The following is a 19456-nucleotide window of genomic DNA, read 5'->3' on the forward strand; positions in this document are numbered from 1 at the left end:
AGTCAGCATATGATCCCCAGGATGTGGGGGAGATGCTGTTCCTTTGTTTTATGTTTTCTGAGGTCCAGCAGCCCACTGACAGGACAACCTCCCCTTGTTTCTGATTTCTGGCTTATTCAAGGCCAGAGCACCTGAAAGTCAAGTTGAAAATTTTTACCAGGGGAAACAAAAAACAACAGAGTATAAATGGAATCAAACCATAAGAAATGCTCGGTGTAAATGATTTTGCAGTCCTCTATTTACCCAGTTCTTCATAACCAAAAATCCTCACTAGATTCTTGAGGCAGAGGGAGAGCTGGTGATCCAGTGGGAGAAACTGAATCTGATAAGAAGAAACCAGTTGTCTGAAATCCAACAACACTTTCTTGTAGATTAGAACTCAGCTTTGAAGTTTCACTTGTTATGCTTGGCTCTGTGAGTTATGCTGCTCCTGATGAAAAATAAAATCAAGAATATTTTATGTTGAAGGTCCTCAGTGATGAAAAGGCAGCATCCAGCTCCCTTATCAGCTGTGCAGTGGGCTAACAAACTTGTGTTTAGATTGTTACCTGAAGAAAGAAAAAACAAAGTGTCCTGAATGCTGATTCTACTGTTTCAGTGGGGAAAAATTTCTAACAGGCATGTGGCAAACAACAAAACTTTTGAGAAAGCAGACCTGGGGAGAGTTCACTGCAGTTTCGTAACGGGTATGAATAGTTATTTTGCTTCCTTTTTCTTTTTTTTTTCTAAATCTTTCTGGGGTTGATGTGGATCTCTTTCTATTTGTTCAGGAAACTGACGTGTCTTCTGGGCTGGGTTTGCGGTTTTGGAACCTTCTCTAAAAGGGACAGAGAGCACCCGGCTACACTTCCCTGTTGTGAGGTTGGTGTGCGGGTGGTGCTGAAGCAAGCTGGTCACCATGCAGGTGCTCCTCCAGTGCCCTAGGCTTATTCTGCCTCTTGCCTTCATCCTGATTTTATCTTCAGTTCGAGGTAAGACCCAGTAATCTTGTCACCTTATAATCTTCTTGTATGCCCCAGGGTCCACACAAATGATTATATTCACTCTAAGGTATAGAATATAGTATATTATGGGAAAGTAGGCCAAGAAAAAATAAAAAAAAAGAATTTGGGGTAGCTGAACTCCTTAGAGTGAAGTTGGTTAAGTTTGGTACCAAAAAAAAAAAAAATGTTACACTTTGAGGCAGCTACAGCCTTGTAAGTTCTTAAAATGATTGAAATGTATTATTTTATTGTCAGGTGAAAATAGCTTACAAATTTTTAAAGGCTCAAGACAGGAATAGAGAAAATGGTTTACCTCTAAGTGCCCATATCTATCTCAAGTTTTAATGATTAGTGATGTCATAAATTTAGACACTGGGAAATACTATTTTTAAAATCAGAGTAAATGTGCTTGTATTTTCTCTCCTTTTTTAAACCTGGTTCTTAGTGAAAATTCACTTATGTTTAGACATAGCTAATGAATACCCTCTCCGATTTTAAAGAAAGGCCAAAGAATTTTAGTAATTGTGTCGTTGCTCAGAGAAACAGCATATTTGGAAAATTCTTGTTAGGTCTATCATTTAGGATTGTTTAGTCAGAATAAAACAACTTAAAAACCTTTAATGACTAAGAAAGTGAAAATGATCAGTTTGTAAGAAAAACAGTTTCTTCTCCTTTGGTAAATAAGGGATTATAGTCATGGCCTGATAAGTAGATGGGAGAATTTCTAGTAGAAAAACACTAAGTTCCTCCAAATCGTAAAGGAAATATTGAGCCATAGTGATGCACATATCCTAGATATGTTTCTTCGAAGTGACTTCTAGTTGTCTTGTTTTTACTTCTGGTGGAAATGAAATTGTACACATAACCTCAGATACATTCATTATATATTGGAAATTTATAAAATCACTTTCTTCTTGTTATGCAATTATTGAAGAAAAACCAGCAAATAATGTTGATGAAACTTTCCCACTAATCTATTTTTTTTTAAAGGATAAAACATTGTTGATTGTAAGAAACGGGCTTTACTCCAATCTTTCAGGGAAAACTTTCAGCCAATGAAATAATTCCCTAATGTGTTCTGACAAGATCCAGGCAGTCAAGTCTGTGTTTGAAGAACAGACCTGAGTGACTTGTTGGTGTTGGGTCTACTCTGACCAGAGCTCTATGAATCTTTACATCTTTAAAATCTCCCAGAAGTGTCACATTTCCCACTAAGATTCAATAGGGAAAACTAAAATGAAAACAAAAGTGTTCTTTATATAATAGGTATTTTCCAGAAAGTAGTGAAGAAACTATTATAAAATTTTATAAAGTACTAGTATTTATGTCATCACTGGGTACGTTTTGCTCTGTGTTGGGAAGGGAACCAAAAATGAGAGAATGAATAGACTGAAAAACTAGGGAGTTTCCAAAGGAGAAGTGCAGTTGGTATTGGAATTAAGGGTTTGTGCCCACATTTGAATAAGAAGGGAAATAGACGCCCACCCACTGGCTCTGTGTGTGTGTGTGTGTGTGTGTAACATCAACTCAAGGCTGCAAAGAGGTTTCTATTTCATAATATTCTATGTGATGCCAGATATGATTCTGTAGCACTCTTTCCCCGCTTAAAAATAATTTTTTTTCTTAACCCATTGATTTAACCGATCAAATCCACTAGACTTTTGACTTGCTTTTACTGAAACGAAACATCTCAGGTTACTGTATTAATCTGCTAGGGCTGCCATAACAAAGTACCACAGACTGGGTGGTTTAAACAACAGGAATTTATTTCCTTACAGTTCTGGAGACTAGCAGTCCAAGATGAAGGTATCAGCTGGGTTGGTTTCATCCTGAAGCTTTTCTCCTCAGCTTGTAGATAGCCATCTTATCTCTGTCTTCACATGGGCCTTTGTGTGTTTCTGTGTCCTGGTCTTCTCTTCTTATAAGGACAACAGCCATACTGGATTAGGGCTCATCCGTGTAAACTCATTATACCTTAATTATCTCTCTTAAGTCCCAAATACAAATAGTCTATTCTATTGAGTCCCAAGACTCAAATACAGTCCTATTCTGAGGTACTAGGGGTTAGCACTTCAATACATTGAGTTGGAGCAACACAATTCAGCCCACATCAGTGACTATAAGTGAAGCTGAAATAAAAACATGCTATAAAAAGCCCATCTACCAAGTGCAAAGAGAAGGAGGTTGGGCAAGGTGTGGGAGACCCTGGAGAGGACAGATAGGTAATCAATTTAATGTAGAGCTCCAGCAGATTACTGATAAGGCCTGTGAATCCCAAATTGTTTTATTAACTCTCTTTTTCAAAGATGCCCATAAAGAAGGAAAACGGAAAATCCATGAGCAGGTGTAGCCGGGGTGGGGGGTGGGGGGGTGGTGGTCATTGCCAGACCCTGTGTCCATTCTACACTGCCTCTGAGATCACAATAATAATATTGATTCCACCAGTGTTCACTACTGTTCAATTGTAAAGTGATTTCGCATCCATTCTCAGGTAAATGGTCATCACATTACTTGTGAGGAGGAATTAATACCAATTTATAGAGAAGAAAACTGGATCTTACATTCATCATCTCATTTCCTCTTTACATCAACCTCTTGCAAAAAATGTATGAGACTTGCCCTATGCACATTACAACTAATTAATGGCAGAGCTGGTCACCTGATTTCAAGTTCAAATTAACTTTCTACTGCAATTTAGCTGTTTTCTAGTTGGGGTAGAGATTGTCTTTATTTAAAACAACCTTGCTTTGACTACAGCTCTTACTACAAAAACCACTGAGTCGAGGGACAGAGAGGGAGAAATTGAAAGTAAACTTGGAACTTTTTATAGCTTGTCAAACCACACAAGAGTGAGGAATCTTGTGCAACTGATTGGCCAGAAGGAAGCAGCTCCAACTTAGATAGTGATGTTTGTTTGGATGCCACTAAATAATGAATGAAAATGATCTTTTTTCTCCCCTAACATGGCAATTTTAAAGTTTTTCTAACAAACCCGCAGCAAGTCTCCATTAAGAATAGGAAATTAGTAAACTGTGATGACGTTGGGGAAATACTGATACTACAATATAAAAAGATACAGAGAGATTACTAGGGTAAGTTATTTGCCCAGTGTCAGAGGTTTATTTTTTATAAATGGTAATGTTTAATCATAGAAAGTGTTTTGCTAAAGTAGGACTAGTAGACTCTGTGTATATGTGAAAGAGAGACAAAGACAGAGACACAGAAAGAAAGGACAGGTGTAGGCAGTGAGGGAAGTGGTTCCAAATAAAAAACGTTCTTCTTCCTTGAATCCACTATGGAATTAACTAAGAGATCTGTAAGTGGGACCTCTTAGGAAGATCATTTTTCTGTCCATGAGCATGTTTCCTCTTATTTTTTAAATTACGTAATCACAAGACACTTCTCTCAAGCAAAAGAGAATCAAGATATTCCCACACATTGGAGGGCTAGAACTGTTGAATTTTCACATCCTACCAACACTCTTGAATAAATATCAGGAACTTGGTATCTGTAACCACGTTCTTTATTTTAAAGCAGATTTAAGATCCCCAGTCTGTGTTAATCATTTTGTAATGTATAATAATGGAGGATCACTATGTTATGCATCTGAAACAAATATAGTGTTATAGGTCAGTTATACTTAAAAAAGAAACCCACCTCATATTATTTTATTTATATAAAATGTCCAATTTGGTAAAAAATACAGAGACAAAAAGTAGATTGATTACCGGTTACTTAGGGATGAGACGCATAAGATATAGGAGTTGGATAGCTAAAGGACAGAGGATTTCTCTGTGATGATAAAATTGTTCTAAATTTGTGGTGATAGTTGCACATACCTATGAATATGTATGTATGAATTAAAAAAAAAACAACACTGAAATGTACATATTAGAAGAGTGAATTGTGTGCCGGGTTGAATATGTTAAATACCAATAAAACTTTTTAAAATTAAAACAAATGAAGTAAAATCATCAGTCTCAAGTTGTTGTTGTTTAGTCGCTAAGTCGTGTCTGATTCTTTGCAACTCCATGGACTGTAGTCTGCCAGGCTCCTCTGTCCATAGGATTTCCCAGGCAAGAATACTGGAGTGGGTAGTCATTTCCTTCTCCAGGGGATCTTCCTGACCCAGGGATCAAATCCATGTCTACTGCATTGTAGGATTCTTTACTGCTGAGCCACCAGGGAAGCCCCAATTTCAAATTAGATAAACATTTTTGGGGGGAAGATGGACTTCTACTTTTGACTTCTTATAAATTTTGGAACATCTTTATTGAGATAGAGTTCATATACCATATAATTCACCCATTTAAAGTGTACATCAATGGTTTTTTAGTATATTCACAAATATGTGCAACCATCACCATAGTCAATTTTAGAACACTTTCATTACCCAAAAAAGGAAACCCCTCTTGGGGACTTCCCTGGCAGTCCAGTGGTTAAGACTCCACACTTCCAGTGCAGGAGGCATGGGATTGATCCCTGGTCAGGGAACTAAGGTCCCATGTGCTATGCCATGCAGCTAATAATAATAAAAGTTGGAAAGAAATGTCTTGCCTTAAGAGAATTTTCACATTCTCTCTCTCAAAAAAAAAAAAAGAAAAAAGAAACTCATTATAAATTTTAAAATCTGAGATGCTAAACTCTAGAAAGAATTTGTATTTTAGTTTTCTAATTTATCAAAGTTGTGTTTTTTACGCTAGTGAAAAGATACGATTTTTCATTTGGATGCTTCTTCATAAACTATTAGTTTTACTTTTCTGTTTAACTTCCTGTCTATGCAAGCACTTTCTTGGTTTGATACTCAGCCATCAATGGCAATAGAGGAGAATGTCTAGACCTGCTCTATCCAAAATGGTGGCCAGGAACCTCTTGTGGCTACTAAGCACGTGAAATGTGTGAAATATGGCAAGTCCAAACAGACCTGGTGTAAGCGCAAAATGCACACCAGATTTAAAATCCTAGTATGAAAAAAAAAGTAAAATATCCATTAATAACTTACATTGTTTATTGGATATATTGGTTTAAGTAAAATGTTTTAAAATTAAGGTCACTTATTTCTTTTTTACTTTTTAAAATATGACTGTCCTAATATTGAAAATTTTAGACATGTACGGATGGTTCCTCTTATTTCTGTTGGACTGCATTGGTCTAGATGGCATAGGGTGTGAAGACACTGCCCTCTGCTGGAGCAGATGTTGAATTTTCACCTGACTTCACACGATGAAGCTTCTAAGCAGCAATTCATTAGATGCCGAACTTCTTCAAGAAAGAATCAGGGAGGGAGGAAGAGCTAAAATGTATTAAATACCTACCGTACACAAAGGCTTGTGCTAGATGTGTCACATACTTCTATCTTGTTTAAACTGGAACTCTTTGGAAGTGAAAGTTGCTCAGTCCTGTCCAACTCTTTGCGACCCCGTAGACTATACAGTCAGTCCATGGAATTCTCCAGGCCAGAATATTGGAGTGGGTAGCCTTTCCCTTCTCCAGGGGATCTTCCCAACCCAGGGATAAAACCCAGGTCTCCTGCACTTCAGACAGTTTCTTTACCAGCTGAGCCACCAGGGAAGCCCAAGAATACTGGAGTGGGTAGCCTATCCCTTCTCCAGTGAATCTTCCCAACCCAGAAATCAAACCTGAGTCTCCTGCATTGCAGGTGGATTCTTTACCAGCTGAACCACCAGGAACTCTTTGGGATACTATTATTCCCATTTCAAAGATGAGAAATTGAGAATCAGAGAGGTGCTCAATGGTGGGACAGGAATTTAAATTTGGTTTATCTCTATCAGAGATAGGTCAATAGGTCATTGTTATCCTCCTCTTCATCACAGAAACTAGCATTTAAAGAGCTCTGACCATGGTGCTAGGTACTATTCTAAGAACCTAATATTTGTATCTTATTATTAGATCTATTACTGTCCCCATTTTATGGATGAGGAAACTGAGGTACAGGGAGGTTATAGTTATATAGCTAGTAAGGGTCGGCCATTGTGATGTCATCTGGCAACCTTACCTTCAGCCTCTAAGCAGTGACAAAGCTAACCCATTCTGGATGACTAGTTTCCCAGACCAGAAATTTGTAAGCTATATTCAGGAACTATGTGGAAGAGTATGACAGAGTAGTAGTCCTAAAATAAAGAAAAAAATGAAAGCAAGACAGAAAGAAAGAAAGAAGGAAAACAATGGGAGAACATTTACTTTCTCTTTTTTTCCATTTAAAACATTTACTTTCTACATTAGAGTCTTTGCTTTGTTTATATTTTAAAAGAATACTGTTTATTACAGTAATTTAGAAAACAAAGTGAGGAAAAAAATCACCCGAGCCTACCACTGTAACTATTTCTGAGTATTTCCTCCCACCCCCCATATCTGTATATGTAGTTGCAATAACAACTATTATGCATAGAATGGCATTCTGCTATTTTTAACTCATTTTTTAATATAAATTTTCCTATGATGCTATGTAGTCTTTTCCATAGCTACTACTTTTTTCTGTTTGGTTAATATTCTCTCATATTAATGCCTCATAATTAATCTCAGTGTTTTCTCTTGTTTTGATTAGTTATTTACTGTTTTCCTATTTTAAATAATACTAGGGTGAACAGCATCATGAATTCTTTATATATTTCCCTTCATATATATGTATATCTTAATGAAAGCTAACAAAGCTGTATTTATAAAATTAATCAGAAATATTAACTAAGACAAAGTTGAGTATAAATAAACATAATAGAGGTTCATAAGGAAAAAGAACATTTTGCAAAATTCTGTGGGTCTGCAGTCTTTTAGGAACAAAGTCCTTGGCCATCCCATTGAGATATAAAGTGAATTTCACCTTGGTAGAGGCTCCAGTTTTCAACCTCTGATAGTTGAGAAGGGAAACAACTTGTGCATACTCTCTGAAAAATACACTCAGAAGGAAAAAAAGAAAACTCTAAAATTTATAGTCCCTAGGGGTTTGGGTAATGAGATTAGCAGTAACTTTTTTTCTTTGTTTGCTACATTTTTCAAAGTTTTAAGGAATATCTAAATAGACTCTCCACTTTTAGGAGAGTACTATAAAAGGTAGAGAGCCCTCTAGACCCAGAGTTAAAGTCAGAAAACTTTTGACAAGTAGCTGCATGAGTCCATTTACATAAAATCTAGAAAATGCAAACTGATTTATAATGACAGAAAGCAGACTGATGATTGAGCGGGGGTTGGGGGGAGTCAGGAGAAGGGAGGGAGAAGGGCAGGGTCACAGAGGGGCACAAGAAAACTCTGGGGGATGTTGGATATGTTCATCCCCTTGACTGTGGTGATGGTTCCATGCTGTATCCACTTGTTGAAACATTAAATTGTACACCTTAAATATGCACAGCTTATTGAATGTCAAATCCACCTTAATAAAGCTAGTAAAAATAAAAATAATTAATTTTGAAAAATACATAAGTATAACTCAAGAATCTAAAAGTTCAAACGGATATGCAGTGAAAAGTCAGTGTTCTTCCTTCCACTCTCTTCTAGCCACCAATTCTCTCCACCAAGATGATCAGTTTGTTGTGTATCTTTTAAGAGGTGTTCTGTGCATGTAAGCTTGTATGTAAATAAATTCCGAAAATCCACAGCACATACAAATGGTAACACAAAATGCATAGTGTTCTTGACTTTTTTTAACCTTGGAGGGAATTCCCTTGTAGTCCAGCGGTTAAGACTTCATGCTTTAACTACTGAGGGCATGTTCAAATCTCTGTTTGGGGAACTAAATTCTTGCAAGCCACATAGCATGGCCAAAAATACATATATATGTATACACACATACACACATACATATACATATATGTAATATGTATACACACATACTTGGAGATTATTATATATCAGTACCCAGAGAACTGCCACATTCTTTTAATAGCTGCATAGTATTGGAGGCTGCACGTTAATTCACTAACATTTAATTTTATAGTCTTTGGTACTGCAAAAAATATTGCAGTGATTATCTACAACACTGTTCTTCATTTTATTTAGTTTTCTTAAATATGTGTTATCAGTTGCATCTCAATCTGTACGGAACAATAATGTACTGGGCTTTAAAACTCTTGCAGGAAGGGGGACCCCTTCCACGGCCTGAGAGTGGATTCTTGTCTAACACGCAGAAATAAATTGTCCAAGAAGACACGTATACTGAGAAAGCAAGAGACTTTATTGGGAAGGGACACCGGGCAGAGAGCAGCAGGGTAGGGCACCCAGAAGAACTGCTCTTCCATGGAATTCACAGCCTCAGGATTTATGGTAATGGGGTTAGTTTTCAGGTTATCTCTGGCTAGTTATTCTGACCCAGGGTCCTTCCTGGTAGCATGCACATCACTCAGCCAAGATGGATTCCAGTGAGGAGGATTCTGGGAGGTTTGTAGGACGTATGGACTGTCATCTCCTCTTTCCTTTTGACCTTTCCCAAATGCTTCCGGGTGGTAGCTTGTTAGTCTGCATTCTTTACCAGGACCTCCTATTGTATGATAGATAACTCGAGCAAGTGGTTATGACTGTGCTTGGCCAGGACAAGGTAGCTTTAGTCAGTGGTGCCCCTAACAAAATCTCCTTTTCTGCTTTTCAGGAGTTTTAGATGTGCTCCTTCATGTTAGATGACGATTAGCTGTACTTGTGTGAATCAAATATGTACTTGAGGTGGGGAGGAGATGATCCTTTGGCAGGGTAGTGAAGTATTTGTCACCACCAGGGCTCCATCCTTGCTAAACTGAGGAATGAAATTTATTCCGTAAATTAATAAGAGATCTCCTATATAACCTCTTAACACAGGATATGGAGCCTTTTATGTAGAAATTAAAATAGGCTGTGAAAGCCCAGCTTTGGTGAACAGAAGAGCCTTGACTTTTGAAATCTCTGACTAGATCTGAGGCCAAAGAAAGAGATTAAGTTTTTAATCTGCTTTTCATTCTCAAGAATACCACATGGCCCCAAAGAACTGGGGTTCTGTAATATTTCAGGACTATTTGGTACATTTCTTAACCTTTCTGAACATAATTTGACTCATCTGTATCAGAAGAGACAGACTTTGGGGTCAGATAGAAGGTTGAATTCTGGGTGCTTAGTACCTATGCAGCCTCAGTTTTCCTTTGTATAAAATGGAAATAATAGTACAGAGACAATAATAGTTAGTAATATTAGGTGTTTATTTACTGTGTGCCTGGCACTATGTTAAGATCTTTACATGCATTTTCTCATTTAATTTTTGTGACCAGCTTATGAAAAAGAGACACTTTTAGTACCTGAATTTTCTGGTGGGTACTCGGGGAAGTGAAGGTTTCACAGGTCACCAGTAGCAGAGGCAGCTAACTGCCAAAGCCTATTCTAATGTTAAACTCTAGGCTACTTTGCACAGGTGTAGTATGAGAAGGATGAACTATGTATAAAGGGCTGGGAAACAATGGGTGAAATGGTCATAAAACCTGTTCACACCTTACCTACCAAATTTAAAATCTATTTAACTAAAAATTTCTTAGGGAAAGAGTGATTAGAAGCTGTGCAAGAGATACTTATTGACCATGAGTATTGACCATGAGGTTTCCTTGTTTGGGCAGGTTCTCCTGTGCAGAAAGCCAGGTACCAGTGGGTACGCTGCAATCCTGACAGTAATTCGGCAAACTGCATTGAAGAAAAGGGACCTGAGTTTGATCTACTTCCAACTGTATCCAGCAAAATCCCACCTCCAAGGGCTGACCGTTTCTCGTAAGTGGACTTTCTTGATTTTACTTTTGTCAACCTCTGTTGAGATCTTGGCATGGAGGTAGAAGGGTTGCCCAGAGTGTTTTTTTTTTAGGCTCTTGCTTCCATGGTTCAGTTTTCACTGCATAGTACAGGGTGAAACTGTAGTGTATTTACTGGTATATGAGATGCACAAGAATACATGACTCACACTTTTGCAAGGTCTTTTTCTGGTGGCAGAAACAAAAATTGAATATTTTTCACCAATAGATATTGAAAATAATTGAACATTATTTTATTAATGTAAATAGAGCACATTATATATTAAAATCCAGTAGGAGTCTATCACCTGAATGGATAAACAAAATTTGATATATACATAAAGTGTAATATTATTTGACCATAAGAAATAAGTACTGATAAATGCTGCAACATGGCTGAATCCAGAAAACATTATGCAAAGTGAAGGAAACCAGAAGTGTACAGAAATAGGCAAAATCCATAGAGACAGAAAATAAAGTGGTTGTCAGGGGCTGTGAGGGAGGGAGGAATGAAGAGTGACTGCCATTAGGTACAGGATTTTTGAGGGGTGATAAAAGTGTTCTGTTTAGATAGTAGTGATAAAAAAAAAGAAATTAGGGGAAGGAAGAATAAGTGGCTGTGACTCATAAAAAAGAAAGCCATACCTCCTCTTGATCAAATAAAACCTGCCTTATACTTGCAAAAAGGATCCAATAGGAATTCATAAGTAACAAAAAATTGAATTGTATTAGAGCCCATTATTTCACTGAATATCAAAGTTACACGTGGCAAAGATATATTATGAAAAGAATTATCATAAAAGTTTTAATATTCAGGCTTAAATAGAAAGTAACTCTCCTGGGACTTCCCTGGTGGTCCAGGAAGAATCCTCCTGCCAATGCAGGGGACGTGGGTCCAATCCTTAGTCCAGGAATTGAGATCCCACATGCCGCAGAGCAACTAAGCCCATCAGCCACAACTACTGAGCCCACGTCCTCTAGAGCCTGTGCTTTGCAGTAAGAGAAGCCACTGAAGTGAGAAGCCTGCACACTGCAACTAGAGAATAGCCCGAGAGAGTAGTTTTCAGCCTATTGCCACTAGAGAAAGCCCACTCACAGCAATAAAGACCCAGCACAGCCAATATATAAATCTTTTTTTAAAAATAAAGTGGATCAATTATGAAAATAGCCAAATCTGAGCATCTGAAGACCTCCTGGTCTACCTGATGCATGATCTCCATAGTTCTGAGAAGCAAAGAATAATGTAAAATAAGGTGTGCATGTGTGTAAAGGCAACAATGGATAACTGAGGACTTATTGGTAGGTGAGTGAGAATTGGCTGCAGGTGTGTGTATAAAAGGCTGATCAGTTCTGAGCAATGATGAAAAGGTTTTACTACAGACCTTTATAAGTATAAAGATTTCTACACTTGATCTGAGCTCTAAATTAAATTAAAAAAATAATAAATAAAAGAAAATCACCCTTCTGAAAGCCACATAAGTCATTGTGTCCAAACCAGTTAAGCCTATTATCACTTTGGGGATACTGGCAACCCCCTTTATCACTGAACTTATATCATCACCATCCTCAAAATACAACTCTGCAACCCTGTGCTTCTGTTTTAATTCTCCAGCACAAAGTTTGAACCTGATGTTACAACATCCTCCATTATTTTAAGTCATGGATTTCAATACTAATTCATTTAATCTAAAATACTAGAGGAATAACCTAAATCCTCCAAAACAGCTATTTTATACTATTTCTTCCCTCCTCAAATCTCCATAATCTTCCACACTCTTTGACATAAATTGTAGCAATATTTTTTTGGATCTGTGTCTTATGGAAAAGGAAACAAAAGCAAAAGTAATCAAATGGGACCTAACTAAACATAAAAGATTTTGCACAGCAAAAGAAACCATTGGCAAAACAAAGAGATGACCTACTGAAATGGGAGGAAATGATATGACTGATATGGGGTTACTATCTAAAATATATAAACAGCTCACATGACTCAACATCATAAAACAAACAACCTGAAAAATGGGCAGAAGATCTGAATAGACATTTTCCCAAAGAAGAATGGGCAACATGCACATGAAAAGATGCTCAGCGTCACTAATCACCAGAGAAATGCAACTAAAACCCACAAAAAATATCACCTCACCCCTGTCAGAATGGCTGTCATTGAAAAGACCACAATTAACAAATGTTGGTGAGGATGTAGGAGAAGAGAACTCCTGTACAGTGTTAGTGGGAATGTAAATTGGTGCAATCACTGTAGAAAACTCAGAAAACTAGAAATGGAGTTACCATATAATCCTGCAATTGCATTCTTAGATATTTATCCAAAGGAAATGAAAACACTTAATTTGAAAAGATATACGTACCCCAATGTTCACAGCAGCATTATTTACAATAGCCAAGATGTGGAAGCAACATAAGTGCCCATCAACAAGATGAATGGATGAAGAAGATGTGATACACACACACACACACACACACACACACACACGGACACACACATTGGAATACTACTCAGCCATAAAAATCCAAGAGATTTTTCCCATTTGTAACAACATGGATGGACTTGGAGGGTATTATGCTTAGTGAAATAAGTCAGAGAAAGACAAATATTGTGTATTACTTATATGTGGAATCTAAAAAAATAAAACAACTTCATGAATATAACAAAAAAGAGATAACACAGATATAAAGCATAAACCAGTGGTTACCAGTGGGGAGAGGGAAGTGGGGAGGGGCAAGACAGGGGCAAGGGATTAAGAGGTACAAAGTACTATGAATAAAAAAATCTACAAAGATGTATTATACAACAGGGAATATAGTCAATATTTTATAATAGCTATAAATAGAACATAACCTTTAAATAGTTTTTTTTTTTTTAATCTGTATAATCTTCCTTTTTCTCAGCCAGTAACTTTCCTTCCTGCTCTGAAATTCCTGTCACTATGGATGCATAGCCTCTCCTGTGTCAGTCTTGGACTCTTTTGCTCTCAGATGCATTTCTCCTTCCCCATCCCTGCTCTGTATTGGGTGGAAGGATGAGGGCTGATCCCTGTGATCTGCATTTCTCACACTCCCAGATCTGTGGCCAAGTTTGGCCAATGGGATGCCTGGAAGGGAGATTGCTCAGCATGGGTGGCAGGGAGAGAGAAGTATGTTTCTTCTCATTCCTGCCTTGCTGGCACCTCTGGCAAGGCTAATATCTCATACATGACTTCAGCTTCCACCAGTGCTCTTGGTCCCTGGGCTTAGGTAGTACCACTTTCTCTACTGTCCTTCTAGCCCAGGGAGAGAAGTGTTTTCTTTCTGTTGCTCATTTCTGGAGTTCCTCACTGTTCCCTATTTGGCTTTCCTTCTTTTCCATCTCATGTGTAAGCAATTCCCTGTCTTAAATATTTAGGTTAAGTTTCCTGATTGGACTCTGACTGTGGCAGCTTCTAAGGCCACCTTCCTTGTGCTGGGCATCTTATTTCATGCACCTCCTCCAGGACTCTAATTCTGCAGTCCACACTCTGAAGCCAGCATTAGTCTGCAGACATTCTCTAGCATCACCTACTTTTAGGTAAAATCTTCTCTTTGATTCTGCTTCCTCTCCAGCTGTTGCCCCTTTCTCTGCTTACTATCACCCCTCTCCTCTCCTCAACCCCTTCTGGTTCTACCTTCTACCCAGAATGCTTGGTGAAAGCACTTACTTTTCTTCTTTTTCTTTTTATATTTTTTGGCTGCTTGGCATGTGGGATCCAAGTTACCCGACCAGATATCGAACCTGAGCTCTCAGCAGTGAAAGCTTGGAGTCCTAACCACTGGACCACCAGGGAATTCCCAATTTCAGTGCTTTTTTATTTTCCTTCACACTGGCAAAAATTCTGAGGGAATTTAAAGCTTTGTAAACATTTAAACTGGGATTCCCTGGTGGCTCAGTCTGTAGAGAATCCACCTGCAATGCAGGAGACCTGGGTTCGATCCCTGGGCTGGGAAGACCCCATGATGGAGGGCATGGCAACCCACTCCAGTATTCTTGCCTGGAGAATCCCCATGAACAGAGGAGCCTGGCGGACTACAGTCCATGGAGTCACAAAGAGTTGGACATGACTAAGCGACTGAGCACACACAAACTGAAATGTTAACATGTTGGTATATATAATTCTTGACTTGTTACCAAGAATTACCTAAGAGTGAGCTTTGTTGAAGTACTGTTAAGTTATTAGAAGTTCTGTAGAAATTTTAAATTAGGAAAAATATCATCTATCTACTGAGTGGGAGAAAGTGTAAAAATGGGGCCTTTTCTGTTAAAAAAAAGAAAAAGAAATTCCAAATATAGGATTGTCATGTTAGTGATAGCATTTTGTATCCATCTGCAATGAGCAGATGTGGAATTGATAAAGGCAATGAGTTAGTTACAGTAAGTATATGCAAACATGTGGAAAGGCTGACTTATTTTTTTGTTTCAAAGCATTAAATAACTGGGAAACTTCTAACTTCTAATTTCAGCAACTGAGTCACTACATTTACTTTCTTACCTTAAAAAATGTTTTATGATTATCTTTTTATGTCTCAAACTTTAATGATTTTTCCCCCTTTTTTTCTTACTTCAGAATGACGAATTCCAAGAATTTGAATGAAGTCTTCCCTCTTTCTGAGGATGTCTCAGGATCAGGCTCTGAAGCAGGATCTGGAAGTGACTTCCTAAATGAAATAGAACAGGAATACCAACCAGTAGAAGGAAATGATGCTTTTTATTACAATTTTAGATCTGGGGAGAGAAATTTGCGCTCATACAACCAGGACTTGGGGCAGGACGGACCAGAAGAGGATTTTACTATATAAAAGAAAGGGTTTCCCATCTTCACACCAGGCAATGCATTTTGTATACCATGGTTAAATGATTAATTTGAGGACAAAAAGCTTTTTAGAAAATTTAAAACATCTGAAAAGGATTTTTCAGTTTTATCATCTTTTTTCTCATGGATTCTTAAAGCATCCTTTATCTATCCTGTTGTCTTGGAAAATACCTGCATTTCTTATGTATCATATTCAACAATATCACCATGAAATTAGTGAGACTCTCCATATCTATAAAATTGCTTTAAAGAATAAATTATACTCTTTTTAAAAAAATTTAGTTTGAGAAACAAATTGAGAGGCACTAGTTCATATCTAAGTCTTCATGAGGCCGACTCTGATTATGAAATCTAGAGATGCCCCTTTTTTGTGAAAAACACAGATGCAACATACCATGAATGTACAGAGGAGGTATTTAACATGTTTTACAATATGAAGTTAACTGTTCTAATATCACCATCAAATGTTTTTGCGAGCTAGTGGACATTGTTTGCTTTGAAGTATGATTGCTGCCACATTTAGAAACTTAACACCTAAATTAAAGCACAGTTGTGCTCTCAATACTTCATGCTGTGTTACCTTTTCCCCTGGATATCTATGTGTTTGCAAACAGTCTATTAAAGCAGAAGTATTATCAAAGGGTTACACTGTCTGGGCTCTCTTGTGTTCATGAAAGGATTATTTTTGTTTAAATGTTTCTAGATTATCATCAACTGTAAAGTTACTTTACAGTGAGACCAAATTTTATAACTAGAATCAAATCCTATTAACTAGCAGATGAAGAAAACAATCATTATACAGAAAGAGGGTTATTCTTATCCAAACACTTCCTCTTCTTGAAAGCTATACTGTACCCATCCCTGTTCCCCCTTGTTTTGAAAAGCCTGTCAAGGATCCTGCACTATCTAGATCCCCTCTTCAGAACTGATACCTTATTGAAATTAACCTCTGTGTAAGAGATGCACCTTGTCTAAGGCCACACCTCTTCTCACAGCAACCTTCACCCAATGCCTGGTCCATGTGGGCATATAGATACCAGATTCCTCCCCTGAACTTGGAACAACTTGGCAGGGAAATCACAGGTTCAGAATTCCCTGAGGATTTGGCTGAGGCTTTGTTGGGACTGCTTTGTAGCTCGGTTTCTTCTTTTACTTAGTCTTGCTTCCCTACACCCCCCCCTGAGAGAGCTCCCTTAGAAACTTTGTGCACACTAGTTTTCATATCAATATCTCTTCCATGGAGATTCCAACCTGTGAAAGTTGGTGCTAGGACAGGGAGAAAGCAGTTGCTAAAATGAGATTTTGGAGCTGGATCACTTACTGTCTTGGCTAGTAATGAGGACCCTATCCCTGGCTATAAATGTAGAAAACACACAAGAGAGCATTGCAATTATTCAAACTTGCACTGATGATGAACTGGGATGGTGTATCAGTGGAAGGAAGTGCACCAGGATGCAGTATATGAAACATCTGAGAATATGGAGAAGTAGTAATTATAAAGATGATGGCATTAGATAGCTCTTGCTGGAGGTAATTAATGAAAGATCAAGGATGGTTAATTAAAGACTAACTGTGAAAACCAATGGGTCTCCTCAGCAACATATTAAGAAACTCTCTTCTGCAGTGGGAGGGCAGGAAAAGTTGAGGCCCAGGCCCAGGATATAATCAGAAGAATAGCAGAGTTCAAGAATGTTAAGGTGCCACTCTAACCGAGTCTGTTACACAACATCAGGACCCTGATTTGCAAAGTATTGGACCTCAGAAATGAGGACATCTGGGTAGAAATGTATCTGGGTCGATACATTCAGAATTTGAACCCCTAAACTTCTTCAAACCCTTTGGTTTTATAGAATAGGCCCACTCCTTAAAAATTAGTGCTTTCCTCTGGCTTGAAGATGGTTAAGAGGCCTCTGCCCTTTAAGACCATGTGCACTCTCTCTCAAGGTCTGCCCTGCCTCCCTGCATAGCCAACAGATCCATAACTAAAGTTACAATATAAACCAACAGGAGAGTGTTGGGCCTAGTGAGGAGGAAAGGTGAAGGTTCTGCAGAACTTAGTTGTTATGCACCTCAGAAGCCAAGAGAGTGTCTATGAGACTTAACTCTATTGTTGTTTGGTCGCTAAGTCACGTCTGACTATTTTGTGATCCCATAGACTATAGCCCGTCAGGCTCCTCTGTCCATGGGATTTCCCAGGCAAGAATACTGGAGTGGGTTGCCATTTCCTTCTCAGGGGATCTTCCCAGCCCAGGGATTGAACTGCATTGGCAGGCGAATTCTTTACCTCTGAGCAACTAGGGAAGCCCAACTCAACTCCAAGTGTGCTAGATCAAAGGATGGAGACAAATCATAAAATTGGATAAGGAAGTGTTCACCAATACAGAAGTGTTAGGGGAATCACTGACCAAAACTGCCCTACCCTGTTCAAGCACCTCAGCAACCACTTGTATGAGTTACAGATGGTTAACAACAGGAGGTCCAAGCAAGGAAGGTGGAACTGACAAGCTACCACCAACTGGAAGGATTTGGGAAAAGCCAAAAGGGAGAAGAGACACAAGTCAATATGTCTTACCAACCTCCCAGGAGCCTTCTTACTAGAATCCATCTTGGCTGGGTAAATGTGTACAGCACCAGAAAGGACCCTGAATCAGAAACAACTCGAGTTGTTTGGCCAGAGACAGCTCGGAAACTTACTCCATTACCATAAAACCTAAGACTGGGAGCCACGTGGCAGAAGAGTTCTAGGTTCATTTACCCTGCTGTTCTCTGCCCGTGTCCCTTGCCAATATAATCTCTCACTTGGTCAGCAAGTGTTCTCCTCAGACAATTCAATTCTGAGTGTTAGACAAGAGCCTACTCTCAGGCCCTGAAAGGGTCCCCATTCTTGCAACAGGAGTACTCATCCGGGAAGCAGGTTTTATCATCCTGGTAAGAACCCTGGGAGAAAGTGTTGACATACTCTAGAATGGCCCTTAGAGGCCTGGAGAAAGTAAAAGTTCACCTTAAGTAGAAATTCTAGAACTACTATGGCAGACAGTGGAAAAGGGGTCAAAAAGTTTAAGGAAGTGAGCATGCTAGAATGGACAGATTATGTAAGCTCTAAAAACCTACCAAATGGCTTGGTTCTGTAGGAAAGTCAAAGCAATGAAGAATATGCTGGCAAGAGGGACAGCATCTCTGAACTATCAGTGGTAGCTCTCCCCTTACAGGGCAGAGTTGATGGTAGAATGTTGTTACAGAATTGGGCTCACTAATAGCAATGGGAATGATGGGCATCCCAAAACAAGAGAGGCCAGGTGAAGGTGTTCAGCTATCGGAAGCCAGATGGTACAATTATCATAGTGAGCAAGGTCAGAATGGAAAGCAGGGAAGCCTGATGGGCAAAGTTATAGACTGGCATCTTCAGAGGTAAGATAGTTGGTAACGGTCTGCACCCAATTCCATTGCAGTAGGGGTAGGGTAGTGAGGTAGTGGGGAGGAATTTCCCCACACCAACAGGCAGGTTTCTGACATCAGCTAGGTTTCTTACAATTCAACTCAATTCTGACACGGTCTACCTGGAGTCAGCATCAGATTCCACAGGGTAAATGCTCAGTTCCATAAGACTTCTCTTCACCTCAGATGCCAGTTGCAAACCTAGATTGTTACCTATGCCTCTAACTGATTGGGTGTAAATTGGAGCTTCCAATGGCCCCCTCCTCAGGTTCTGCTAATTTGCTACGGCAACTTACAGAACTTGGAGAAACATTTTACTTACTCAATCACCAGTTTATTGTAAAAGCTTATAACTGAAGCTAGATGAAGAGATACCCAAAATGAGTTCCCAAATAAAGGAGCTTCTGTCCTTGTGGAGTTCAGGGCCTGGTGTTTTGCTGAAAGTTTTAAC

The 19456-nt window shown here is 38.6% G+C and overlaps 1 protein-coding gene and 2 non-coding genes across 3 annotated transcripts; all 3 read left to right on the plus strand.

Moving 5' to 3' along the window:
• Positions 1-815: 815 nt before the first annotated feature.
• Positions 816-16216, plus strand: SRGN (serglycin). Its single transcript, XM_043926465.1, has 3 exons — positions 816-971; positions 10565-10712; positions 15325-16216. The coding sequence occupies exons 1-3, from the start codon at positions 899-901 to the stop codon at positions 15554-15556; spliced, it is 453 nt and encodes a 150-aa protein (XP_043782400.1). The 5' UTR covers positions 816-898; the 3' UTR covers positions 15557-16216.
• On the plus strand, positions 11880-11959 carry LOC122709764. Its single transcript, XR_006345726.1, has one exon. It is a non-coding gene; the product is annotated as a small nucleolar RNA U2-19 (small nucleolar RNA).
• On the plus strand, positions 12082-12151 carry LOC122709763. The gene has a single exon (XR_006345725.1). It is a non-coding gene; the product is annotated as a small nucleolar RNA U2-30 (small nucleolar RNA).
• Positions 16217-19456: the final 3240 nt, after the last annotated feature.

Source organism: Cervus elaphus, chromosome 15 (assembly GCF_910594005.1).
Source record: "Cervus elaphus chromosome 15, mCerEla1.1, whole genome shotgun sequence".
NCBI lineage: Eukaryota > Metazoa > Chordata > Mammalia > Artiodactyla > Cervidae > Cervus > Cervus elaphus.

Excerpts from the sequence above, each read along its gene's own strand:
- SRGN (XM_043926465.1), top strand. The coding sequence starts at position 899 with ATGCAGGTGCTCCTCCAGTGCCCTAGGCTTATTCTGCCTCTTGCCTTC. Across the intron at positions 972-10,564 it reads GATTTTATCTTCAGTTCGAG|GTTCTCCTGTGCAGAAAGCC; the intron begins GTAAGACCCAGT and ends TTGTTTGGGCAG. Across the intron at positions 10,713-15,324 it reads CCAAGGGCTGACCGTTTCTC|AATGACGAATTCCAAGAATT; the intron begins GTAAGTGGACTT and ends TTCTTACTTCAG.